Source organism: Chaetodon trifascialis, chromosome 9 (assembly GCF_039877785.1).
Source record: "Chaetodon trifascialis isolate fChaTrf1 chromosome 9, fChaTrf1.hap1, whole genome shotgun sequence".
Classification (NCBI taxonomy): Eukaryota; Metazoa; Chordata; class Actinopteri; order Chaetodontiformes; family Chaetodontidae; genus Chaetodon; species Chaetodon trifascialis.
Window position 1 is genome coordinate 24504337 of NC_092064.1, and position 27976 is coordinate 24532312.

General features: G+C 42.5%; 1 protein-coding gene across 5 annotated transcripts in view; it reads left to right on the forward strand.

The window, feature by feature from the left end:
• The window catches only part of nbeab (neurobeachin b), a 182779-nt gene that overhangs the window by 131977 nt on the left and 22826 nt on the right, over positions 1-27976 (forward strand). For all 5 annotated transcript variants that reach the window (XM_070970886.1, XM_070970888.1, XM_070970889.1 and 2 more), the window contains 4 exons: positions 17105-17222; positions 17308-17410; positions 18348-18463; positions 20682-20794. In XM_070970886.1, coding sequence (XP_070826987.1) covers positions 17105-17222; positions 17308-17410; positions 18348-18463; positions 20682-20794 — 450 coding nt within the window. The remainder of the gene's footprint in view (positions 1-17104; positions 17223-17307; positions 17411-18347; positions 18464-20681; positions 20795-27976) is intronic.

Genomic DNA, 27976 nt, shown 5'->3' on the forward strand with positions numbered 1-27976 from the left:
TGTTGTCCAGATACAGACAGTGATTCACAATAAAGAGATACTGCACCACACTAAACCCTCTCTGGCTCTCATCATTGCACTGGCACTCCATCTCACAAGGTACAGTGCATCCTTTGAAGAGGACTTCAAAAAGATAATGCTGCATGGATCAGATAAGGAACACAAAGGCATTTACACTCATCTCTGCTCTAGTCAGAACTGCATAAGACCAGACATTATGAGGGCAAACCGTCTCACGTCAGCTCTGACTCTCACTACATGGATGTGGCTGAGCAGGAGGGTGGCGTGTGCGGGAAGGACCCTGATAGATAGGTGACTCCCATTATCATCACAGCCTGTCATGGACACACTGCCAGTAGCTTCTTGGCAAGCCCCAATGATCATTGCAGACTGTTACCAGGCAGAAATCCCGGATATCTAGAGCATCTTTTCTTTCTTCTTTTTTTTTTTCACAAGTCTAATTGTAGGACAGGAGTTCTATATAAAGGTTAATTCTGAGAATTAAACCGGATGATCAGGTCTGTATTCCATTTAGGTCAGATTTAATTTCACAACCAAAAATGTATATTCTCACTGACATATTTTTGGAGGATATGGAGGACATTATGGACGGCTTTCATGTGGTGAGAGGTAGCTAAAAGCCTCTTCCCCTTTCAAGCTTTCATAGTCTTTTCTCTCACTCTCTCCCACTGTCTGTGGCCCAGCAGGTACTTGCCTTTTATTGAAACCAGACTAGCTTCACTTTCCAGGCTATCTTGCTCCAAGTCAGATACCTCAGAATCCAGTTGCACCTCTTGAGTTTGTGCTCCAGCCTTTGGTCCTCTGTATGCGTGATAGAGGGGAGGATTTTCATTGAGATTATCACCTCCTAATCTAAAGCATGTGGCTGCACAGATCTCACAGTAACTCAACCTGCTCTGCAGTCCCAAGACTCCAGCAGTTGTCAGGTCTAGCCTAAGACAATCAAATCTGCTTACCCATATCTTTACCATTACAACATTGCAAGCTTTGTTGCTTCATTCGCCATCCCGCCAGGCTATTGGAGGCCCTCCTCTGTGATATATGGGCCTGTGATTCCAGCACAGGCCTATTTCTGACCCAGCAAAATGCATGCACGGTTGTGTAAATCAATACAATGACTTCTACTTCCCCTAATTTTGCACAAGCATGTGACCCTGTTTTGAAGGCTTCTTTGTTTCCACAGCATGCCTCTACACTTATTCATTTTTTTCTCCTCCATTTTTCTTTTTCCTTTCTTCTGCAAAGACTGATCGTCCTGTTAACATGGCTGAGCATAAGGTCAATGGTGCTTGTCTGATGACTAAAATTACCCTTTGATGACACCACTCGTGCACTGAGTGACTTGAAATGATATTCTACTGATTGCAGCCAAAGTCATTAAATGTGTGTTGCTTTATTTTATATTGTATTATGGATACTTTATGCAGAATTTATACACATGAATAGCTAATATATGTTTAAACTAACACACGTGTTCATATGGAAATGAGCATAATCTGTGAAAAACTTGGTTATTTTTATTGTCTGTACAACACAGTGTGCAGCCTCAAGCATTTCATAAAAAAAGATAATGTTTTGAAAAAGTGAGTTTCCAGAGGAGGAAATGGAAAAAGCCATGCTCCACAGAGACAAATGTTTATTTGCTAATATGACCAACACGATCCTCCGTGGCTTTGTCTTCAGCTATACTTTACAAACAAAAGGTTTTACAGTAATATTTATGTATGCTGCCTTTAAGTTTCAATTTTCTGCATTACCTCATGACTATTAACAAAACAGTTAATGACATTACAAAAGTAAAACATTTATCTGATTTTAAGCTGGATCAAGACCTTTATGACCAGCAATCTCCTGACTGGCATCATAATTATGACGGGCATTTTATTATTTCAATAATCCTATTACACAAGAACAAATAAGGTCTACCATATGCCTTTTCATACATTTTCTGGGGTCATTTAGTTTTGAAAAAGAGAATTTCAAGCCATATCCCAAATAAAGGGAGTTTACCAGCTAGCTCCCAAGCTAATATGCAGATTAGTCAAAGTGGACTTAATAGGATGACATATTTCTATATAAATCAGATTAAAAGCAGTAACACTTCAGACATGTGACATCAACACTGGCTCTCAAACTGTGAGAAATAATATACTTTAATCTCATGGGATAGCCTCTCACATTGACACATTTTCTATAATTTTATTTGTCACACAATGAAATTGTCATTGGGATTTTTAATAACGGAACATTAGTATTCCGAGCAATATGGTGTCTCTGTAGGAAGCCAGTTAATTTTTGGGCCCGGAGCTGCACTGAGGACCCCCTTTGGATTGTGTCCATTCATTTGTTTTATTCTCTGCTGTGTATTAGCAGCCTTGTTTGGAGGAGTCAGGAAGCAGGACCACATAGCCAGGGGCTCTCAGAGACCCTCTGACGATCAGCTCAACAGGCTCTGTTCACTGTGAGCCATATCCACAACATATACATACACAGAAAATACCAAACTTATCAGCATGATGGAAAATTTTCAGAAAACAGATAGGGGGAGAAAAGTGTAAATTATGAAACTTAATTGATTGTCTCAGCTTCATTTGGCCCTTCACCCCTCCCCTCTGCAATATGGTACGCTTGTCAGCCTTTGTGATAAATTACATGCATGTATTTGCATGAATTTAGCATGAATGCAGTTCAGTTTTGTTAGCCAAAATACTGATCCAGAAAATGTCTGATTTGCTTCATGAAAGGAAAATACTGCCTTACATTGTGCTCACTGCACCTTTGTGCTGCACAGGTTATGCTGTTGGCAGTTGAGTGCAGTGAAATTGCTGGTGCAGTGCTTTGCACTCGTTTTATTAGCACACAGTTTAGCATTGTGTTTTGTTGTACATGACATTGCTAAACATTGGGTGTGTTAGAGACTGGGGCAGGATTCTTGCTGCTTTAGTATTAGTTTATTCAGCATATTTTTACCTGTTATTTTCTGCAAATTGGGAGGGCGTAGATTGTTCTAAAAGAATTGGCTAGTTTATTCATAAGCATGCAGTTCTTTTTCATTTTCTTTTATTTATCAAAGAAAACTACATGCCTGACTTCTGTCTTGTCTCTTGTAAAAGGCAAGCATTGAGCAGCAGCAGCAGCAGTGTGATTAATCTTAATGTCTGCGAGATGTCTACCATCTAAAGGTGGGCGCTGTAATCATCTGCCCACTGACCCCATGATGCTCATCTACAGTCCTCCCTGCAGCCCCTGTGTCTTATAAGTAATTTCAAAATTCAGATTAACTGAGCATGGTTCTCTCCCACATGTCATGTGATCTAAGAGTAGGAGTAAATCTCGCCAAACAAAGGGAATGGAGGAGTTGGTGGCATATTGTAGGTTTGGGGCTGTTGGTAATCAAATGCTGCTGGTGAGGCCTGTGATGAAATTAGGCAATGTTGCCTAAATAAGGGATGAAGGGTTCATAATTGCCAGTCCTAGAGATCTGAGGTGCCGGGTGCCAACTGTCAGAACAGGGCTAATGATGACAAATGTCCCTGTATGCAGATTGCTGCAGCAGCACGGGTGTGCAGCTGAGAAAGAACAAGAAAAGAAAAGGCAGAGGGCCTAATAAGAGAAAGCTTGTGTGCACATATTTATTGACCTACATGGAAACAAACCTTTTTTAAAGTACTCAAGCTTGATGCTGTTTAAAGCTACCATTAAATGGAGGAGTCCCCTCCAGTGCCTGTGACTGATGCTAATAGTCATTCATCTCTGCGACTCTTAAGTATCCTTGCGATCTGCTACTTTAACCACTATAGTGAACAAAAAATAGGAACTTGTATTAACATACATTTTCTTGCAATCTTGTCAAGATGATTTAACAATAAATGTTTGTCCTGTTGAAAAAATATGTCTATATTTAGCCAAACAATCCATCATCTCTGGAGGAGTGGACGTGCACAATAAGCATGGATCAGCATTGTCCTTGTGTGGAGTTTTCCTCATTAGATTTTCTAAAGTTGATGCTTTGGTCATTATTGTGCAAGTGTGTTGTAAAAAAGAGAAATGGCTTGTTACTCTGCGGCTCATGTGCAAAATAACAGGCTATTCCTGGTTAACATAGCTGAACTGTTGCTGGTTAACGTGGCTTTATAAAAAAAAAAAAGTTTGCGTCTTAAAAGTGTGTTTGATTTTAACCACCTTTTGTAGCAGGAGCCATAAATCTGATTTCACTTACTGTGACGTAAGACTCACGCTAATAAAAGAGCAAACCCAGAGTGTTGCATGGCCAGATTTCCCCAATTTGTTGCATGAATGGCTTTTGAAAGGGGTCCCTCTTTGTACAAAGGGAGTCTCGTCTTTGTTTGGTTTCGCCCCATCTGTGTCATCTGGTGGTCTGTGCAAGAGGGTGGTGTCTCGGGGTGCTCCCCAGCGGCGATGCCAGTTGTTTTATGGACTCGGTGGAGTGGTGCTGGGAGTTCATAAGTTGGCTGGCCCATTGTGTGCTGAGCCCAGCTGACACGTGTGAATTGACTCCAGCATATTGACAGATCATTTCCATTAATGAATCGGAGGAGTCTGCCTTGTTTCACTCTGTGATTTATGCCCTTGCTTCATCATCCTCTGAGCTCAGGGTTAACTAACAACCCCCTGAATGACTCAACCACAGCTTGCTGAGTGAAGGGAGTTTGCTTTGTGCAGTAGTTTTATGCATGGATGGATGTACTTTAAATGATATTCAAACATTTTGTGTTTTATATTTTAAGGTGAATCAAGTGAATTTATGTCTATAACCCAAAATAACAAGTTTGTCTCAGAATTTGTTCGACGTCCTCTATCCTCTTAGAATCATCTTTTATGTCTGATATTAACATAAATATCTTGGTTCAAGTATGACTAATTGTTATTGAGAATTTTTTTAAATGCAGTTCTGCACATTCAAACATGAAAACTGCCTACGAGGAATAGCTGGGACATGTGCAGTCTTAACAAGCCACCCTAGTCGACTGCGTTTATCAAAGAACTGTTTTCTGTTAGGGATCTGTGTCTTGATTTGATATTGAGCTGCTTTTGTTTGTAACCGCTGGTGTCTCATCAGCTCTGCCCTGATCCTCCATGGCGAGCGTCCAGGTTGTTCAAAGCCACAGCCACACACTGCTGATAGCGCTGGCCTCAGCCTGCCCTGTCACCCCCACCACTGCTGCCACATGGAAGGCACATTTGCTCGCCACCATTTTATGCCGCTGTCACCCTCTCTTCAAGAGCGAGGGGAAAGAGGGGAGGTGAAAAGGAAAGGAGGGAAAGAGGGAGGCTCACCCTGAGCGGATGCTAGACAAAGATGGCAGCAGAGACATTTTGTCTACTTTCATTAGTTCTGGTGGTGGTGAGCTGTGCTGAATATTAGCCTGTTACCGGCAAAGCCACACATTGTGGAGCACAGACGGAGAGCATGTCACAATCAAATCTACCCCACCTCATTTCCATCTTCCTCACTGAAAAGTGGGACATATGGGGCAGGATGCCAATTGCTTATTTTATATGGTAATGAACATCCCTCAAACCGTGTTATATGGTAGGTGTGTCTCAACCGTGACAAAGTTTATCTTCCAAATTTCCATGTATATTCCCAGTAAGGAAATATGCTTTCAGATCCTAGCAGACGACAGCAGCTTATGTGCTATGTGTCATTAAGAAATGAATGAACTTCGTTGGCCTTCGCTCGTACTTTCACTGTAATTGTTTTGTTGCGACAATGTCACATTCAGCTAAACTCAAACCCATCCTAAATCAGTTCTGTCATTTCCTCGAGTATCTACTATTTGATGTCTGTCAGGTTAAACCGGGACCCTTCCTAAACTCGTCCACACACTGTATGGATATGTGCGTATGTGATGGAGGGGGTCTAATGCATGTGAGTGGGGGACAGTTGGGGATGTGATGTTCTCGTGATGAACTTGATTGTTAGATTGCTTTTGTGTGTGATCACCATGACATAATCACCCAAATCCCCTTTTTGGAGTTCTGCCAAAACACAGATGCTTCTGATTCTTTTGTTTATCTAAATAACAACAGTCTCACAGCGAGTCCCTGATTTGTGCTATCCCCGGTGTGCATGTGTGTGTTTGGAGCTGTATCTGAATGTTGTTTTGTCCTGCTGGGCTTTCATCTGTTGGACTCATTATAGCAGTCATCTCACTGGGCGCTGGTAGAAGCTCAGGAGATGGGCTCCCCATGAAAGAGTCATGATGGATGAAGACGTGCTGATGTGCTGGTTGCTGCCTCCAGGCCTTCACCTGCTCAGGAATAGCCCCAAGGCAAGAAGAAGCAGGCCGCTCTGACCAACCACTCAGACTTTTTTTTAGTGTTGCTTACTGTGAGCTGCTAGCTTGGAATTGAAGGTAAAACAAAAAGGAAAAAGTTAACTAAGTACTAAGTGATTTTTTTTTCTGAATCTCTTTCTAATGATAAAAAAGGTGGATGAAAGCACCAAAACAGATGGATAAAGCTGTGCCGTTCTACCTTGTTAAATTTCAAACGATTTTATTTGAGTGTCAATTCCTTGGTCTTGGCAGGGCTTTGGAGGTGTCTGGGTAGGGAGTGCGGCAGCAGGGTGAGAGCATGTCGGCTGTTGACACCATCTAACGAAGGGAGGATTAGGAGTTTACAGAGGCAGTAATATGATAGGTCAAAAAGAGGAGGCACTCCTCCACAGCACTTGGCTCTGTAATGAATGATTGACTGGAAAAGGAGAAGCTGCCACTCGCTGGCTGAGTGCTCATCTTGACGCCTGCCGCACCGCTCCACGGCTCCCCTTGATCACGTTTCGCTGCTCCCTTCTCATCTAAGGCACCAGTCTGCAGGGAAAAGCTGCTTTTCCCTCTTATTTCTCTCCCTAATTTACACATTTAAGACATTTTTGTTTGCTTATTTGCAATTCCTTTTTTTGTCAGTGAGCCTCTCTCTATCAGTCCTATTCCCAGCCTGAAACCAGCCCCCGCCACAGACACACGCGCACACACACACACACACACACACACACACACACACACACACACACACACACACACTCCCACACTTACAACCTTCCCTTTCTCTTCTGTTTGCCTTCAGGCGATGAACTAATTTCAGGTTCCATAATTGCAGTGTGTTGTACACCTGTCTGCTATTAATTCTCCCCTGTCTCTCATTCTCTCTCTTAATGAGATATTATTGTAATTATTGTCATTATGCTATTTTCCGTAATGAACTTGATTGATGTTGTTGTTATGGCACTATTTATTCTGTATAATAAGGGTAAATTTGGTGAGAACGTCTGCAGGAATCGATGGTCTGAAACTGTGGTTATGAGTGAACTCAGTCGCTCATTCACTCATCAGCTGATCACAGAGTTCCCGCTCAGTGCAGAGTTTGTGTTGGATATGGAGAGGGGAGCCGAGCAGCCTGGTCACCACTGAATAGGGCCCTGCTTGTAGCCATTTTAAGACCATTACAACGGTGAAAGGCTACACAATGGCCAGCGCTGGGCTTTGTTTCAGCCTGTCACTTGCACCCTGTGAAAATCAAATAGTGCTTTGCCTTAAAAGAGAAGGTGAAAAAGATTGTGCCTATACTCCCATTTTTGGAAAATCTGGTTGTGTTTTGAAAGGGAAAAAAGTTTCAGTGACTTGATTTTGAATGTTATTGTTCAAGAGGCAAACTACTGGAAGGAATGCTAAAGAAAGCCTCAGCTGAATGAACTATGTTGAATTTTTTTTTTCTTAGCGGCTCTCAATCCAATTAGGGGTTTAATAAGGGTCATGCATAGGGACTTCACGCTGCAGGTTGGTTTCTTTTGGGTGCTTTTGGGGAGTAGGATGGGTCTGAAGTTGGAGAGGGCCTGACTGAAGGCTGGTCTCTTTAATGTGTAGTGAGGGGTCTTGTGCCCTGGTGAGTCATTGAAAGTGTCTGGGGAGCACAGATGATCTTTTCCGTTATTCTGAAGGCGAGGTCGGGAGATAATCTGACACTGTGGTTAGATTGGTTTCTCAGGTGGTACCAATTACCTGATCTCTCTCAAGCCTTTGCTCCCCCCTCACATGCTCCTGTGGTGTTGTCTCATTTACCTTGAATTCTGCAAACGGTTTATTTCTTCATATAAAGCATCGTTTTACTAATCAAATACGTTATTCACATCAACATCATGCTGCTCTTAATCGCAATGTTTTTATCCTCATTTTCAGGTTTAATCTTACCTGGAAAGCTGCAACCTTTCTTGAAAATTGGAATGTGAGTAAATGCAGAAAGGCTATATGGGTCTTTAAAGGGGCCTTAGTTGATCTTTAATCTCTCCCTATGAGAGGGAAAGTGGGTAGGAGGGCCCTAGAAGTGGACACGTCCAGCCTTTGTGGGTTTGTTCACATGCTGGGGAGCTTTGAGTGTCTGACAGCCGTTTAACTCCACACGACCTGGTTCTCAAGTGCCATCGTTTGGGTGCTCTTGAATCCTGTTAGGAGCCATAATTACAATTCATGCACTCCCTGCGCTTCTTTGAAGAGGCATTGAGAGAGCAAAGAGGGGTGCGGAGAGCCCTAGCAATACTGGCCCTTCATCAGTGTGGAAACTCTCCGAGGCTTTCAGTGAAGTGTGTGAAAACTGTGGCCCGCATCGTCAAACTAAGATGCAGCATAGTTTTATGCAATATACCGATCCACAGAATGATAAATAATTGAGTTACAGAATGGCAGCTGGCGTAAAAATGTGTATGCGAGTAAATATTTTCTTTTTTTTCTGTAGCGCCAGCGGAAATATACGTTCTACATGACACATTTTATAAAATTGCGCCTCTTTCAAGTATGCAAACAACTTGAATTGAAGTGCGAGTGAAGTGAAGCACATTCAATGACTTTCAAAGGGAAGGAGTAGAAAGGGTGAGCATAATGCCTAATAGGTGCTTTAGTAATTTCTGAGTTTTCATAGCTTAATCCGTTCTGAAAAGCTCAGGAGAAGAAAGGCTGCAAATGGCCCTCAGTATTAATTTGATGTGACTTCTGTACAATAAGGGCTGTGGATCCCAGAAGCCCATTTTCAAGCTTACCTTCTTTCATCATCCTCAGCCCTTGGAACTTTTGCCTAAATGTTTCATGAAACCAAGGCTGTAAGCCTCTTTGGTATTCTGTCTTTATAACGCCTGGTTTAAGACTATTATTACACCATGTTCAAGGCAGAGGAGCACATACAAACAGTGAAGCTGCCTCTCCATTGTGTGAAACTCAAATTGATTTGGCACAATTGGGAGAGCACTTGTATTAAAACACACATATTCTATGGCTCATTTCCCCCCTTTCATTGTGGAGTTTTGCAGATGCAAATGAGGGTTGGTTTCCCTCCTTCTTTTTACAAATAAGTATTCTTTCTCTTTTTCTGAGTTTATCTTCTCATTTCAGAGCAGATCAAATGATGTGTCTTTTATTATTCATATTAATAGTGCATTTCAACACCATCCTGCCACAAAAACAACCGTGTGACCAAACCACACAAAAATCAGTGCCTTGTTACTCAGATTTCATCCTGATTTGTTGCTAAGATTAAAGTCAAATTAAAATGAAATTTTGCACTGTTGTTGTCAGCATTTGGAGACCTGCCTGAGTTCCCCTATCTCCATCTCTATGTGTAAAAAAATTGTTTTGTGAACTCTGGTTCTTCTGTGAGACTCATAAAAGCCCTTATTTTGTGTTTTTTGTTTTTTGTTTTTTTCCAGCAGCGAGATGAAGCAGACAGAGGATTTAGTTTGTTATCAAAGAGTCCTGTGATGATGTGCAGGCTATATCTCACAGCTTTCTCTACTGTGGATGCCTTGTAGCACATTCTCTCCCATTAGAAAAATAATGTCAAGGATATAGATACGCACACGTTCGTTCTTTTATAATTTTAAGAAACAAAGAGTCTGCTTTCTCTCTTGTGTATGTTTTGTTTACACCAAATCGGGGGAAACTAGCAAGGGACACACTGGGTGGGTCAGTGACCCTGGAGAAAACAGCTTGCATTAATATGGTCTAATCCAATGTAATTAGTCAAATTACAGCACGCCAAGCAGCTTGTCAAGGGCTGTCGGCTTTGGCAGACACACAAGATGGCCTGGAGTCCCACTGGACAGCAAAAAGACCTCAAAGCTCTGTAAAGCTGCCCTACTGCACTTACTTTTACTCTTTTCAGTCCATGTTCCTGGTCTCCTCCATCTTTCTTTCTTGACAAAAATGGGGAGGGCTCTTTCAGCGGCGCCACAGTGTTTTCACCTTTTCTGAGTTGTCTCCCATACCCCCAGGCTGCTAGCTTGGCTTCCTGCCTGCCTGCTAAGGTGGATCAAAATGATATGAGGATTCATAGCACGGGCTACAGAAAGTCAGAGTAATTATATCAGCACTGCACTCCTCCTACATGATTTTATGAGAGAGAGTCAGATGCACGCTAACTAGCGCCGTTAAGAACCATAGACATGGTTAAGACACATCCTCATGTCGTAGGATTAGCATTGGTAAAAAGATTTAAACTATATAATTACATGAGGATAAAGTACAAATTATCTAGTGCACTCAACAGCCAGATTATCATCCCCTGCAAGCCCCGTTCAGCCCCAAGGGGTGAGCCCGTACGACAAAAGGCCCTCATTAGCATAAATTTACAAGCGCTCTCGTTCAGAGAAGCTGATAAGAACCTGTTCCACCTTTGCGTTGGCCCTGAATGGCTTGTTGTGCTTTTGGCAATGACAGATAAGTCAGGGTAATTCCACTTTATGCTTGAAAAAATGATGCTCCAGATTCTGGCTGCATCCCGAAGGTGTCACCCATGATAATCCTCAAAGAGCGTCCAGCAGAAAGGGGGCTGTGTGTTTTCCAGATGATATACTGCGAATGACAGAAAGAATTATACGAAGGAGGACAAATCTGTAACATATTATTAAGCAATTCCCAGTGAATAACAGGGATAAAAGGATAATGGATGAGGGTGTCGTTATTACCTTGGTGCTGAGGGAAGCGCCAAAGCAAAGGTAGAGAGACAAGATTAATTGAGGACGAGTGAGGCGCTCATTGCTCATCAGGCCCTCTCGTCTAACCACTTGCTCTTTCTGTCCCTCTCCTCCTCTGTCTCTCCGCCTCTCCATCCTTGTCTCCTTCTTTCTCTTCTCCTCTGTCTTGCTCTGAGCTCCTATCCCTCCCACACACCACCAAAAAAAAAAGAAAAAGAAAAGTTGGATTTAAAGCGATCAGCTTGGCACTCTCAGTGGCAGCCAGAGGAAGCTGGTACCCAGGCCAGGAAGATTTCAGTCATCTTAAGGCTGACAAGTCCCTGAAAAAGTCCCATTAGGAAAAGCTTGCTGAAAAGACCCCATACCAAATGACTGCATCCCTTCTCTCAAGCTCCTTAGTGAAGGCATCCTCAAGCTGTTTATCTGGATGATGTGCTCACTAAGTGTGTTCATGTGTGTGTATGCATGTGGCTGTGGGTGGGTCAGCGCTGGAGCACGTTCATATGCATGTTTAAATGTTTGTTGTACTGTTGTTTGTACTCACTAGGTACAATTTACTCGCAAGACATAATTAGATTACAGCTTACTTTTAATGGAAAAGTTTTCACCGTTAGTAACATTGCTACAAAGGTGAGTCACATAGCTTGAACACTGACGAGAGCAAATGATCAAGCTGTGATTTTAGTGGTGATTAGTATTTTTTATTCCCATTGTATTTTTGCTAAAAGGTTACAGTATATAGTGCACTGTTGCTGTGAAGGGTAAGGGTGTGAACATGCGCACAGGCATCCAGCCACGTGTGAAGTCTGAAAGTGACGGTCGTGTTTGAATGGACGAGTAATTATGACTGTGTGCATTAAATACAAGAAAATACACAACATGTGTTTTCATAATAATGTTGTTTCTCACATATTTCCCCACTGCACATGTAGAAACCACACTGTGCATATGAGTAAGGTCATTAAGGAATGTAATGTTATTTTGGATTGGTTATTCTAACCTCTCAGAAGCTTTCTGCGGGCGTCACGAGGCTTGATGCCAAACTTTGCGTATCATCTCTGTAGGGTTTGGATTTTTTTCCCCCACTGCGTTTCTTGAAGCTTTATATTTTAACATAGGCAGATAAAGGATGTTTAAAGTTGCCTTGACTCTTTAAGAAGAAATTGCATACCAGGAAAACAGCTCCTCCCACCTGTCCTACCATGGCAGTGTTGAAGACAGTGCTGCAGGGCCTGCTAATGTGCGTGAAATACCATCCCTGACATAAATGTTATTGACAAACTTGGCTGGACATTTGGGGCAGTGAACTGCCAGCATATTTAATGCATATTCATCTCCTTTATCCCACTGGTCTTGCCAGAGCACCCAAGCTGTGTCATCTTGCCACACTCCAGCTACAACGCAAATGTATAGTGACACTGATTATGCAAATCTGTATCTTGTTTTCCCCCCAATACCTGCATTAGGAGCCTGCTACTTTATTGAAGTTGAGATACGAGTCTCACAGAGAGAAACCAAGTGGAATGCTGATTTTTTTTTTATAATCTGTGGGAATCTTTTACATTTTTGTATTTCTACACTTCATAACAGTTGTCACATTAAGGCGGGATCAGATGAGGAGCGTGCTTTGATGCTCAGACATATGTTATAAATCTTTGCAGGATGTAAAAGGGATTAAAGCTTAAATAAAAGTGCGGATTTGGGCACGTTGTGGTCAGACGATTTCTGTCTGCGTGACTTAATAAAGTTTGAAAAGGCAATATTAGTTTAATTTCACAGTGTGCGGAACACCTGCGTCATTTCGTCAGTTTGTTCCCACTTTTTTTTAGTTACTAAAAACGGATTTGTTGGCCCTTAGACTTAGAGCTCTTTATCCATGCCGATAGCTTGGGTTAAATTGGTCATTGAAGATTTGTGTTAAAAAAAAGGTTCAACAGCAGCATCTGTGTCCAGAAGGAAAGTCCCCCGTTCTGTGAATAATCACTGTTTCTAAAAATGTGAAAATGTTCCATTCACACAGATAAACAAAACTCCTTTCGCCTCCGATTGCATTCAGGTAGAGCCATAAACCTCAGGCATCAGATTTTTGCAAATAAAACCAAAACTGCATATGTGCATGGCTATATGTCACATGGAGTTAGAAAATGTTTTATCCAATTCTTGGGAGTTTTTTTTTTTTTTTTGCTTATTTTAAACATGTCTACATATTTCTTTTGTGACCTAGTCTACCGCGCTGATGCTCTCCCACTTAGCTCAGAGTTGCTCTCTGCTCTCCCTGTTACCAGGCTTTACGCTTTCCTCTTCGCCTTCTCCGGCTGCTCTACCTCTTCACAGATTTGGCCCATATTGCCTGGGGTCAGCCATTGAATACAGTATACGCAGTGTGTGCTGATCCTCCAAATTGCCATGTGTGAAATCCATCCCACTTGCTCCTGGGGGAATAGTCATATCACTCAAAATGAAACTGCCTCTCGTATCCTCCCCTTATTCTTCCACTTCCACTGTTCTCTCTGGCCGCCTGGGACCATGCACTTGTGAGGCTTTATGGTGGAAGCCTATTAGACAAATCTTAGAAGAATGCAGCAGAGGCACTATGATACCAGGTTGTCAGAGTGCTCCACAGTCTCATATAAATATATCAGTCATGCTGGCTTGGAGGTCTCACTGAATTACATTATTTTCCTGTTTTGGTATAAAGGCAGTGGAGGGGGATTGTATTGTTCCATAGGGGAGAAAATTGCATCAAGTTTAAAAAAAACAAACAAAAAAAAAAAAAACCTTCGTTAGATTTATTAATAACATCTGTCATAGTGTCTGAGCCAATGTGGGGTTAAAGCTGTTGGGAAGTCAGATATGATTAGAATCTATTTACTTGCGTGAAGTGGCTTCCTATTGCTTTTAAGTGTCATGTGCTCCATTTGAGCATCTGCACGTTATTATATTTGAGTTTTAGCCTAAACGCCAGTGTCACCTGTGCCTCTCCTCATCTCATCTGTCACAATATTTTTCTGTTTTCCACCTGTGATGTTCTACAGGCAGAATGCAGCCTGCCCTCTGTCAAATCAGGGAGAGAAGAGAAGGGGAATAAAGGAAAGAGCGGACAGAGATGTTAAATTGCATTATGGCCATTATGGTGTGGAGATGTGTCTTCCTGCAGCTGGCAGAGCAGCGCATGCGCCTGTGGCTCCTAATGAGCCTGCGTGGAGGGACCTGTGTGGAAACAAAAGGCTGTGCTTGTCGGCCATACCAGACCCCTCCACCCGTCCCCTCGCCGCTCCCCCAGCCCCGAGCGTGACAGACCAAGAGCAGAGCGCCGGTCCCTTCCTGGTGGCGTGATTAGATTGGGGCCGAAGTCTCCAGCTGGCAGGCCTGTCTGTGACTGGAGGCGGCGGTCCCCAGCGCTTGTCACTGGCTGACACCTCTGACAGGCAGGGGACAGCTTCAGCAGACAGGTTCATTAAATGGCATTTTTTACAGCTGGGCCTCCAAAAATGAGGGCTGGGCTTTGTCAAATCTCCAAGTCTACAGGGGCCCCAGCGTGTTGGTTTAGACCAAAGCTTTGTTGTTATGACAAATTTTTTGATCTGGGCTGTTTGAAATCAGCTCTTTTTTCTCCTCTTTAGCCTCTCTTTTGTTGACAGCTAGCCCTTTGGCCTGCGCTTTGTCATGGCAACAAAATGTTCGCTCCAGCTGGGTAACAAGAAACAGCCAGTGCTAAAATATTATTGTGCTGACAATCAGTGAGGAGTTGCCATATTAAAGCTGTTTTTATATATTTTTCAATTCTTAAGAGCCTGAAGTGGAGTGTCTGTGTGGAATGTATTTTTTATTACTTGGTGAATTGTTTGTTTTAATAATATATGATGCAACAAATTGAAAATTCAAGAGGCAAATTTCTGGCACTGTTAAAATAGCAAAATGAATGGAGACTGCTGACAATGACAACCAATTCAAAGTCTCTAGACATCCAACTTAATGTAAATTCAAATAACAGCTTGCTTTTGCCCTGATGGAGGTAGGTGTCGCAGCCGTCCCATGATGCATATCTGCACAACTTGCATCTCAGCATTGCACTCAGAAGAAGACTTCCACAACATCTGGCTGCAGAGCAGGAGGAGGATAAAAGCTGCCTGCCCCTGCCTCCTTGTGAGCTGCTGCCGGCCCTCAACAGTGCGCCCGCAGCTCCAAAGCCGCCGCTCCACCTCACCTCCCTTCCTCTCTCCCCCTCCAGTCAGCACGCTGCCTCCTCTGGGCCGTGCTGTCTCTATGACAACTGTTTGAGTTGGGGGTTGCAGAGGTGTCAGGCAGGGGCATTACTGGGAGGAGAGCACCAGAGATGCTGTGCTGCACATCCAGCATCTCCACCTAATCCAATTTTAATTGAGCTCCAGAGATTTTGGATGTGGCACGGAGGTCGGGCATGAGCTATTCCAGGGAGAAATTAAGGCAGCCCAGCTCGCGCTGCACTCTTCCAGCCTGTCACTATTTTAAATGAGCATTAGCATCAGACCTAACCCAGCTGAACATCTCACTCTGGCTTCCCTCCCTCTCTGCCTACTCCACCTCAATCACCCCCCCACTCACACACATACAGACACCCACACACAAAACCACCCACACTAATGTACTGCAGGGCCTCACCCCCTCACTGCCCTATTATATCTTTATTCTCTCACATTCTCTGAACTCAACATATGTGTGATTATAACCTGGGGAGTTGATGAGGTTGCTCCCTGGCTCATACTGTTGGACAAAATTGTTCAGTCAGAGGGAAGTGAGATGGAAGGGGGGGGGGGTGTGTGAGGGGACCATTCTCACCTGTCAGAACAACTGACTTGGTTTTCTGTGTGTGGACTTGCAGCCCCAATGGTGCTGCATACACTAATGATCCTTTGTCTGCTCTCGCCGCTCCTTGGCATGATGATTTTTATTGATTATTTATGTGCTACTGACCCAGGGGATTGTTTTTTTTTTAACCACTTGCCTTGCTCTGGTGAGTTTCGTAGAGTGTGAAACACTCAAAGCGGTTCTGTGGAGAGCTTCATAATGTGTAGAAAAGTGCCTTGAGATATGGTATAATGTCTCAGTAATGCTTTGTTACAAGTTGAAATAAGGGATGAATCAACTGGTACCAGTGTGATATTGATATTTTATTTTTAATGAATCTCATCAAATAGTTATTAAGAATTCATGTTGGTATTGTTATGATCTGAGGAATAAGTTTGCTGGGAAATAACGAGTGTACTAGAGCACTATTCAGTGTCTCATCAACAATTGCTGTGATGCTCATAAACAAGATGATTCACAAAGAAAATACCAGAAAGTGCGACAGCTGGCAACTTTGTTCAGGTTGTATTTAGTGTCATGTGCTCTCATACAGTTTGGAAAAGAGTGTCCATATTACAACAAATCAGCAGCTCAGTTTACATCAATACTTAAGTCAATAATTTCAATCTTAATCTGAGAAGCTGCCTCATTTCCAGCGTGATAGAGTATAGCAATACAAGTGGAAGTGTAGATGAAATGTTAGACAATCAAAAGCCTGCTGGAACACTTAACGAGTTGGTGAGGTTTTCTTGTTTTTCTATGTGCAACTTTGATATTGAAAATACTGAAATGGACAGTATTCTTTATCCAACACGTCTTCATACCTCAATGACTGAATAGGTCATTTACCAATGACCCCCAAAATGATATATATAGCGACAGGCATACCACACCTTCGTCATCACATGGTTAACCTTGTGAAAGGGTCTCAGTTTCCTTAGGTGTAAGCACCAAAACTACTTGGTAAAGTTTAGGAAAAGTCATGGTTTTAAAGACATTAATCTTATGTAGGTTACATAACTGGAATATGTTAGGAGAGCTAAGAAGAAAAAAAGGCAACACTGACTTGTGGTTTTACACAGGACACACAGCGGCCATTAGGAGAAAGTTTTTTGTTGGGTCCATCCATTGACCCCCACCTGTCCTCATATGCTGCCTTTCTTGCGCTTTATCACCCGACTTCCTCCTTTGCTCCCATTATGATTACTATGTCTGGTTTGATGCACCTGTTATAACCTGAGGACATTTTCTCTTCGTTCTCGGCTCTTCTAGGTTTTAGCCTATACTGAGGGTTTACATGGGAAGTGGATGTTCAGTGAGATCCGGGCAGTGTTCTCCAGGCACTACCTCCTCCAGAACACAGCGATGGAGGTCTTTATGGCCAACAGAAGTAGGTGGAAGTGCCAGTTAGAGCATTTGAAATCCGTTCTTCTCCTGTTCTTTGTCACTTAGTGATTTCTGTCATTGTTTCACAGCATCCGTCATGTTCAACTTTCCTGACCAGGCCACGGTAAAGAAAGTGGTCTACAGTCTTCCTCGAGTGGGAGTGGGCACCAGCTATGGACTTCCACAGGCCAGGTGGGTCACAGATCCCAAAAGACTCAACAACTCTGTCAGATCTTTCTCATATTGTAATGCCTTCATGGCCGATGTTACCTCCTCTGTGTTTTGTGTTGGGGCCTCTGTGCAGCCTGGCCTGCAGCACAGTCATTTGAAGTCCCATTGCTTCAGTCATTGAAGTGGATGTGCACTGACCCTGACTGAACTGGCCTAATTCTCTGACAGAAGACTCTATGCAGCAGGGCTGCAGCCAGGCCACTCACCACAGTGAAAGCCACAGATTCCCTTTAGACTCTCATAGTGCTAACAGGCCTTCGTATATACTGTTAGAAAACAACTTCATTTCCTCAAGTCACATGTTAATTAAATGGATATATAAAGCAAGCCATCCTAAATTAACCAAAACATCCTCATACCAGTGGCTAACGTGGTGAAACTGTAGCCGTTTGGTGAGGTTCTGGCACCAAAATACTTGGTTAGATTGAGGCAACAAAACTGCTTTTGTTAGGTTTAGGAATAGATCATGATTTGAGTTAAGATTGACAGACGGCTTCACAGAGGACAGAACACTGGTCTCCTGGGTGAAAGTCCCGTGTTTGTTTGGCCCATCCATCCACCCCACCTTCCTCCATATGCAGACTTTCTCGCACTTTGCGCTACTTCACCTGACTTCCTCCTTTGCTCCCATCATAATTACGAAAGCCACTCGAGAGTGCTGCCTAAAAGTAAGTGGAAACATGGGTCGAAATAACTCGCTCGCACAGGCAACCTTTACGTCTGTGAGGACGGGCTGAAATGAACATGTAATAAATTAAACAGAAATTAAATTATCAGCTGTTAAATGTCATGTGCCGGTTTTCTGTCAAGTAGCCAATTCTATGACTATAGTTATAAAATCCCCCTAACGAACACCAGCTGCCTGTTTCCTGGTTCATTGTTGAAATGCTTTTTCCAGGCGCATCTCCCTGGCCACCCCACGGCAGCTTTTCAAGTCCTCCAACATGACCCAGCGCTGGCAGAGGAGAGAGATCTCCAACTTTGAGTACCTCATGTTTCTCAACACTATTGCAGGTATGGATTTTCAAGTGCAACTCTGTGCTTTTAATTTGGAAGTAGCTGAAAGTATGGACTTAATATATTCTCTTTTTTGCAGCCATCACTTAAATAGATAGATTTTGATTTGTTTTCGTTCCTCTTCTGGGCAGAATTTACAACCTGTGAAACTGTTAAGTTTTAATCTATTATCTATGTGAATCTCTTCACCATTAGAGTCTTACGACTTTAAGTTGAGCTATCATGATCAATAAACTTTATGTGTCAGTGGTACTGGAAACACACTATAAGTGGCCTCAGGTATGTCATATTTGTTTAAGACTTCATGGTAACCTTAAGTGGTGCTCAGTGTGGTAGACTTCACTGTTCATGGGAGTGTGCTGTTTGAAGCAAAGAGCAGGCACAGCAGATTTTGCCAGATAATTAGTGCCTGGCTTTGGGAGAGTGTACACATGTGTGTCTGCGGAGTTGAGAGATTCTGTTGTCTACTCTCTGATCTGAACTGCAACTAACAGGGAAGGCGAGAGCGACTGCACGCTATTTTGCTCTGAGAGGTGTCATCCTCTCTCTCGCTGCATATTCATGCATATTTATATTTAGCCCGTGCTTGAGTTCGATACATTATTGTCAGCTAATTAGATGTAAGGCAGACAGCAAAACATGCCCAAAATTCATTAAAAATCCCTGGTAATGACCTGGGCTGACAGGGATGTCAGCGTAGTGTGGGGTGGCAGACAGGCGGGGGGTGAAGTGCTGAGAAGAGGTGCGAACGGGAAGTGGTCGTCTAATTAAACACTATTCCACTGTTATTAACATCCTGCCACCCCCAACTCAGGCCTCAGAACCAGTAAGTTGTACCACACCAGCACCCCCATCTCTTTCTCCACACTCGGCCCGCTGCTTCCCTCTCACTGTGTGGCATTAACCTGGATAATTATGCTCTCTAGCTTCCCTCAGACCGTGGATACTCTGCAGAAGCCTTCCCATTGAGTGCCTTGTCACACTTTATCTCTCGCTCAGCTAGATTCAGATTATCTGATCTGCCAATCAGATAATCTGCTGCAGTCCAGGAGTGAGCAGAGGCACACCAGCTAGATTGGTATAAACTGATAAAATTTTGTGCGTAATAATTAAAACTTTTTCTTTCTTTTTTTTTTTTATAAAACCGTTGTATACTAATGCATGAGCTTCATTTAGATGTAATAAAACAACTTGTATTATTCTGACCTTAGTGTTGCCACCTGTTAACAGTACTATGATTTGAAATGTCCCTTTGTAATGATGCAATAATGTGCAACTTTGAAGTTTACATATGTTGACCTCCAATTTAAAAAGTCATTCTTATATACTCTGTATGTGCTTGTCAACATCAGCACTAGAAAACAATAAAAACACTTAACTAACTTAACCTAACGTAACTTCTATTCTATTGATAAAGGATGTCTCAGGAATGTGGTCAGACCTTAGAATTAGCACTGCTTACCTTCACAATTTGTTTAAATTATTCTCAGCGGGTAAAATGTTTGATATTTTTGAGCATACGTTTTTAGCGTGATTTATCACCAGCAGTAAAAATTCCAACAAAACCATCCACAGCCGCTCTCTCCCAATCCTGGATTACGACTGGCCAACACCTGACCTCACAGCTGTATCAGTGTCATCTTCAAAAGAAAAGTAGAGCATCATTGACAACATGGTACATGCTCTTGGCTTTTCCCATGCATTTCCTTTGACATGTTTTGCCATCTGAAAACCATATTCCCACCGTCAGAGCACAGAGGAAATTCACATCTGGCCAATCAGTGCATCAAACTTGCAGTGACATTTCAGGCATTTCTGACCCTCTGAATAATCTATATCCCTCATATTACATGTTCTCTTCACAACTTAGAGCTACTTATGTTCTCTCTAAACTGAAGACAGCGTGTTGAGGCCTCCTGTAACTCCCACAGTACACTGATAAAGTACACTGAGGAGGAACAGGCATGGGGAGCACAGAAAATACTCACTCAAAGCAGAGAGAGCTTGCCATTAGTGTATGTTTCCTTGGCAGACTCCATATGGGACAGGAAGTGCGTCTGATTGAGGGCTCTGAGATTGGGGGCTTGTTGGAATGTTGCATGCTGAACCCCCCAAAGTAACTGAAGCCTCAAGTGTACCCTGTCCCGCTTTCAACCCCTCTGTTTCCTTCCAACCCTTCATCACTCACAGATTTCTGTCTGCTCTGTGTGTCTAGGGAGGACATACAATGACCTGAACCAGTACCCGGTCTTTCCCTGGGTTATCACCAACTACGACTCAGAGGAGTTGGACCTGACCTTGCCCGGGAACTTCAGAGATCTCTCAAAGGTACCAAGGCCTCTTGGCCATGCACCTCAGTAAGACAGACAGAGGGGAGGGGGGGGATTTCCTTATTAAGGCCCAGACTGTAAAAGTATATCATATTTAATAGCTATGAAATGATGTGCAGAGTCTAAACTCATGAGATGGGATGCAGAAAGTGGAAAATGATGACATAGTGAAATGCACTCAAATACCTTAAAAGTTAACCCCCAGTTTATTCGATACTGTATTGTCTCAGCATGCTCTTTCAGCAAGGTGGCTTCAGATACGTTATGTAACCCAAAAATAATTTGCATCACCTCAAGGCTGTCTGGGCCTCATGGTTGAAACCATTATCGCAACATTAAAGCTGCTAAAGTGGATATTTACTTATTAACAAAGGATCACATGTCTCTTCTCTACAGCGCTGCAGAGCTTTGGAGCATCTTTCAGCTCTTTGTTTTGGTTTTCCAGCTCTTAACTTTTTCTTGTTTTGGGTCGCTCCCGCTGCTCATTTAGCGAGGTTTTTGAAGCCAGCAGCCCAGGGCCAAATGCCAAACAGATAAAGTTAGTGACTAGCTGGTGAACATAACAGAGCATTAAGAAAGACGCCAGAACATCAGATACTTAAAACAGAATATTTTGCATGTTTTCAACCTGCTAATTTTATTAATAAAACATTGCCATGGTGTAATTTAAGTTTCCTGCTTGGATTTGACCATCAGGGTTGTGGAAATGATAAGAGCAGCCCGTTAGCACAGTGCTGCTGTGCTAAATGTGGCAGGTCAAAAACACGTCATGCTGTGCAGTAGCCAGAGTCCTGCTGCCGCATCACAAGAGCTCAGACACGATGACACTAATGCCCTGCAACCCTGAGAGATAAAGTTCAGCGTTATGTTTGCTCTGTCTTTGACTGAAGAGGAAGAGGCAGCAGATCATTCTACCACAAACTGTGGCCTGGTTTACTTGCTCACCACCCCCTTCGCTCTCTCTCACACACATGCACACTGCAGCTCACTGACCTGAAAACAGTCACATTCCTGTCTGAGCTCCCTCTCTCTCTCTCCCTCTCGCTCATTTTATTGCTCCCCCATTCCCCTTGTTTCCCTCAAAGCACCGACATTCTGACTAACAGCCTCAGTTTGCCATCTCAGTTCTCAACAGTTTGTATCAATTTTCAGCCTTTCAGGGCATGTGTGCGCCGTGTTTTGTAGTGGGAGAGGAGGAAATCCATGAAAGAGGGGGGAAAAAAGGAAGTTACTGTGGAACATTTCACAAAAGAATCATGGACAAGTTAGATAGAGTGTTGTGAATTTTAAAAATGCTCTCCCAACGCTCTGGAGCACTCCTTCATAGTCCAGGACGTTTTGGGCGATCAGCTCAGTTGCGTGTCTTGCCGCCATCATCTCAGCACTTGTCTTCTTTTGGCGGCTTCGGCCTGTGGGGTATCCAGGTGGGCTGATAGAGCCACAGGATGTGTGTGTGTGTGTGTGTGTGTGTGTGTGTGTGTGTGTGTGTGTGTGTGTGTGTGTGTGTGTGTGTGTGTGTGTGTGTGTGTGTGTGTGTGTGTGCATGCTTGTGTGTTTTGGCAAGGGGGGGAATGATCAGGGCTGAGCACCCCTTCTGCCCTGGGGAGACAGTTATGTATTGTAATGTATTCCAGTGACATCCTCCCATGCTGTTTACAGGGCTGAGCTGCCTTCATTAGCATGAGTTCACAGCCCATGTCTCCTGACAGTTGTCCTTGGAACCCCGGGGCTCTTACCTCCAAAAGTTCACAGCTAGTGTAGCAGGGAGGGACACAGGCCCCCACACTTCTCTCTGCTTGGCCTGCCCTTTTGTTCAATTATGGATCAGAGGTAGCTGCACGGCCTCTAGAGACTTGTTCATTGTATATTAAGGCTGTGTGTGTCTCTCAAAGGTGTATGTCCAGTGGGTGTGGTTGTGCACCACGCAGGCTGTGTGTGCGCTAACAAAGGCTCAGATTTTTTGACACAGCACCAAAACCAATATGATACCAATCCTTACAACATGTTTCTTAAATCTTTTTTTCATTTAACAGTTTTCAGAGCTGTAAACACTTGTGCAACTTAAAAAAAAATAGTTTAAAATGAGGAAAAGCACAGTTCCTAAAAAGTATTGTGGTTCAGTACTGAGCATATCAAGCTTTTTTAACTCAGTTCCTGTTTTAATTTGTATGTTTATTTTTTTTTCTGCAGTTGAATGATATCAAATCACAACATGTAATATCATCTGTCAGTCCAGAGCTCAGTGAGCTGTAGCACTGTGAAGATAAATCGTCCTATCATTACTCTCAGGTTAATACACTGGTCGTAACTGCAGCTAAATTATAGACCATAAAGCGAAGCACACTTGCATTGCACAGTTTTGGAGGCTTCCTTTCCCACAGTTCAGTCATACCTTAGACCTGTTTGCCAATTACAGGTGACTGTCACTTGATGGACAGCATTGTTTAAACTGCAGGAGCTCTGTGCTGATCTGCCAAATAATATCCTCTCAAATCTGCGCACACACCTACAATTACCTGCTGGTTGGGCATTCAGTCAAGTGTGAAAAGTGCGGTTGAACACTGCATCGCTTTGCCTCGGGGCCAGAGTTCTGCATATTTGGATGTCAGATACATTCATGCAGTGAAGTGTTTCATTAGATTCTAATGATTATTTCTTGATGGTTCGACAAGTGGATGACAGATAGGCGGAAGTTAAATCTGATGGAAATTCATAGAATTGCATAAGAAGGAGAAAGAAGCACATAGTTAAACACTGTGCTTCCTCATCCATTGATTAAAATGTATTAGATCTATTCTTTGTAAAATAAGATTTCAACAGACAGGCAACACCAAAAAGTGACACAAGCACATTTCTCAGCTTATGAAAGTGTTGAAACATAATGCTGATTTACTCTTGTAATCATATTTTGAATGAGCTTTGAATGAGAAACCTATTTTAATCTGTTTCCTTCTCAAAGCTTCTGCTGTACGAGCGAAAGCTGAGAAACTCCAAGAGGGGAGTCTTTGCTCTGGGCAGCAAAGACAGAGCTTGGCTGCTGCGTGGACCCCCTCCACACTTTTCTTTCCATAATGGAGCCTTCTTGACGCTCACTTCCACTGCAGTCAGGCTCTTTGGGAGCACATCTGCTTTATCTTGAGTTTGAGCAACGTGATTGCATTAGACTTGAGCTGCATGCAGCCTTGCCTGTGATGAGACGAGCAAAAACGACTGTGACTTCTCCTGACAGAGCGCCATAGCAACATACTGTAATGTAATTTATTTTTAAATATTAAATGCAATGTGCGTCTCTTTGGGAGGTAGTTTAGGTATAACCAAAGGAATGGAGGCACTCTCTGCACACTCTTTTACCAAGTTCATTTCCTGCGTCTTTGGAGTGCAACACCCGAAATGATCCTGATTGAATCTGAAGCCAAATCTGAGTTTGATCATACTTTGTTTAGTTGTGTTGATGTATCTCACTGGGTCAGCTGTTTTACAAGAAATGAACTCCGATAGGAGCAAGCGTGGAACTGTCTGAATCGCTTGTTTTCGTTGTCTTATATCTGTGATCAGTATGATATGCAATGCAGGGAAAAGGGAAGAGGTGATTATTCTTTGTTGAATAGAAGTAAACAAAGGCTGATTTGGGCTTATCAACAGATGTGACTATGACGGGAATAAAGGTATTCAAGGACTACTGACGGGCTTATTCTATCTTATCATAAGCAGGTTTTTATTTCTCATTAAAAATCTAATCAATCACACATTCTCCTCATATTTTTAACTATCTATACATAGTTTAAAAAAACAGTATCAGAGTAGTTCACATTCATTTTTAGAAAATGTGTTATTTGACATTTCCATACAGAATCCGCCATATTTATAGTAGATTTTTTATGGCCGAGGCAGCACACTGAAGAGAATACGTGAGTTTGACTAACCTAGAAGTAGCCTTTCATTTATTTTATGCTTGAACTCTCCCAAGAGCAACAGTGTGGGAGCTGCATTATGCCAAGCTTTCCTGTTCTTGTAGCTGAGAGCCATTGTCTTGGCAAACATGCTGTGGAAAATAGTGTCTCTGTCAAGGCTCTACCCATGGTCAGTTCATTACAATTTCACATGGCTTCTTTAATTGGTGTGCTTTGTCTGGTTTGGTGTCAGACACTGGGACATCAGGATTTGTTTAAACAGAGAATCACAGTTGGTGCTACAGTCTAATGTTGACTTTGGAGGGATGCTACAAGCTTGCTAATCAACACTCAACACTTTGGTTTACAGCCTCATGTTTATATATGACTGGGGGACCACAAGCCACCAGAACAGCTTTTCCTTCTGCTTTCCTTCTGCTGTCATTGATTCATGCTTTTGCTTAATTTGTCACCCATCTGTATATTTCTAACCACACGCTTTACTTCTATAGATATACATTGAATTTGCTTTATTATTTACACCAATGCATCTGTAGTAATCACCTTAGAAAGAGTCATTTCTTGGCTTAACTTTATCTTGACCTATTTTTTCTTGTTGTCTATAGTTTTTGTTTTTGTTTTTTTTAATTTCAGTGTGTGTATAACAGTCCCAGTTTTGGCAGTGTTCAACAATCTGCCAGGTTCAAATTCCCTTCAAGATGACAGCAGCTCATGACAAAGAATAACTTCTTCAATGATGTGGGTGAAATGATAAAAGGTTTGCCATGCAGGCAGCATAATTATCCTAGCTCACCAACCTTTTCTAGAAAACAAAATAAAAGCTTTCTTACTTGTGCGCGACACTACAAGTGACACAGAATATGTCTTGTTATATTTATGCTGACACAGCTGAGCTTCTTGGGAACACCGAAAGGTTTTTGCGTCATTTATGTAATGCCAAATAGAAATAACATGTCAGTATACGTGTCTTTGGATCCCTTCTCTGTAACTAAGTGCTTCATTCAAGACGTTCCTTATGTCTGTGGTTAGTTTAGTCTCAGGAAAATGGATCTAGATGTACCTTTTGCTTGTACCCAATGTTTAAAACCTGTTTGTAATGTAAGTATATTTTTCATATCACATGCTCTTGCCTAATGACATGACTGTTTCCAGCTTTGTCTGGTACCATGATGGTAAAAAGGGAAAGACAACCATTTAATAACCATTTTGTGAGCCTTGTTCCTTATATCTTTAAATTGTTTACTCATCCCTCTCTTCCACTAAATACTATCACCTGCAGCTCCTTTCCCAATTCCTTCATTTTTACTTGTTCTTCTTCCCCTGTCACATGCATTACCTGCATCTTTCATACAGTTTTAACCTGCATCAGTTACACTACGGGCGGTTTTACGGAGTGCGAGACGTCTTGTGGCTCGCACCCCGATCCAGCTGGGCCAAAACGTCACATGCAAGGCTATTATCACCCCATAAATCGATGCAGATCTCAATAAACTCTATTCAATTGTGCTAACGCTGATGTGGTCTGCCATTAAATTTTAAGGAAGAACTAAAAAAAAACAAAAAGTGGCCCCATTTAATTTTGACATAGAGCTTCAGGCATGTGCGCCGTGCCACACATGGATATGACCATAATCTTCAAAATGACCAAGAGAGTCTGTCTGTCGTACTGAGGTTGCATACAAACTGTACCCAGCCAAAGGAATAACTGTGCAGTTTAAATAATGTTCGAATAATTGGCTTTATTTTTGGGCAGCAGACTCAGACCATTTTGAATTGAGGGCTTTTATTTTATTTCTTCTGACCTCTGAGTTGCAGCTTTCAGGTAGAAAAGCTGCCATTGATTACATTACCAGTCTCCCTTCCCCCTCTGTGACTGATTCAGTGGTACTGAGTATATTAATATTGACTGCCAATATGCCTCAGAGGCTCTTATATTGGATGGGGTGATTGAAACAGCAGAGAAAGCAATTTATTCACCACTAAATGTATGTTTAATGGGAGTAATTTTGTTGCCTTAAGAACACATGAAAATGAAACAGCCGCCGCCAAAGGGCAAAAACCCAGTGATGGTGTCAGTACAATATTGAAATTATTACCCAGGCTGCGGTTAAATAATGAACCATGCTATCCAAGGTTTGGCCTAACTATGAAATAATTGGATGGATGTCAAATAAATATAGCAGTGATGTTATTTCTTTTCTGTTTTTATATCCTCACAATAATATGGCAGCAATTCTTCACATTCAGAACAGCAAATAGGAGACATTTTTATGATTTCTGACGTTTTCACTCTGGGCACTACATTCGTTGCTCATTTAGCATTTTGGAGAATTCGAGGCTCTGCTGTTTACCATTGAAAAACCGGTTTGAGGGGAACTGTGAAGGTGGCAGATGTTCAGTGCATGATTCTGTGTGTATGTTGTCTGGAGCTTGTATAATAACATGCACACATGAATAAAGTAACATTATCTAATCCAGTTTTTCTTCAATAAGTACTAGCTAATTATGCTATTTTTTTTTTCCAGTTTTTCAGTCAGTTGATTCAGCTCTTCAGATTGGTGATTTTAAAGCCATAGCTTGTGGTGTTAGATTCCTATACTACACCGTGTAGGTCCTGGTAACTCCCATCAGCGGTGTCCAGTAGCACAGAAGAGCTCTGAACACAGATGGGAGTAGCAGTGCTGAGTAAAGTGTTTGGCTCGGTGGGTGCGTTGGGTGTAAATCAGGTCAGCCCGGGTTAATCCACATGGATTACCCACAACATTTAGCAGGAGGCGCTCATATCTCCTCCCTCCGCCCTCTGCGCGACATCCTGCTCACCCATGCCTCCATACCCCTGTAAATTTCAGACAGAAGACAGCGCAACAGGAACTTTTTAGGGTTCAGGAGAATAATGGGGTCTGACAGACAAATCCCAGAGTAAAGCTCCTTGTCTCCCCTGAACTCCTCCAGCCTCTCTGCCGGCCTCACCACATGTAGCCTAATGGGGAACCACTAAGACTCTTGCAAGTGTATCTCTGTTAATTATGCTCAATTATGCTCTCCCATTTCTTGTGCGTTCTTAGCCCAAGAAATAGGACAGCAGGTTATTTACACTATGCACCCAACAAAAGTTCATGCATAAGATTGTGCAGAAAAGGCTTCCAAAGGCAGATTCCTCTGTTATGAGACTTTGAGTGTGACTTGTGTGGTTTCCTAATAAATAGGCCAAATGAAGTACAGAGTAGCAGCAGTAGAGGATTTATTTTCCTACTTTTAATAGTGTAAAT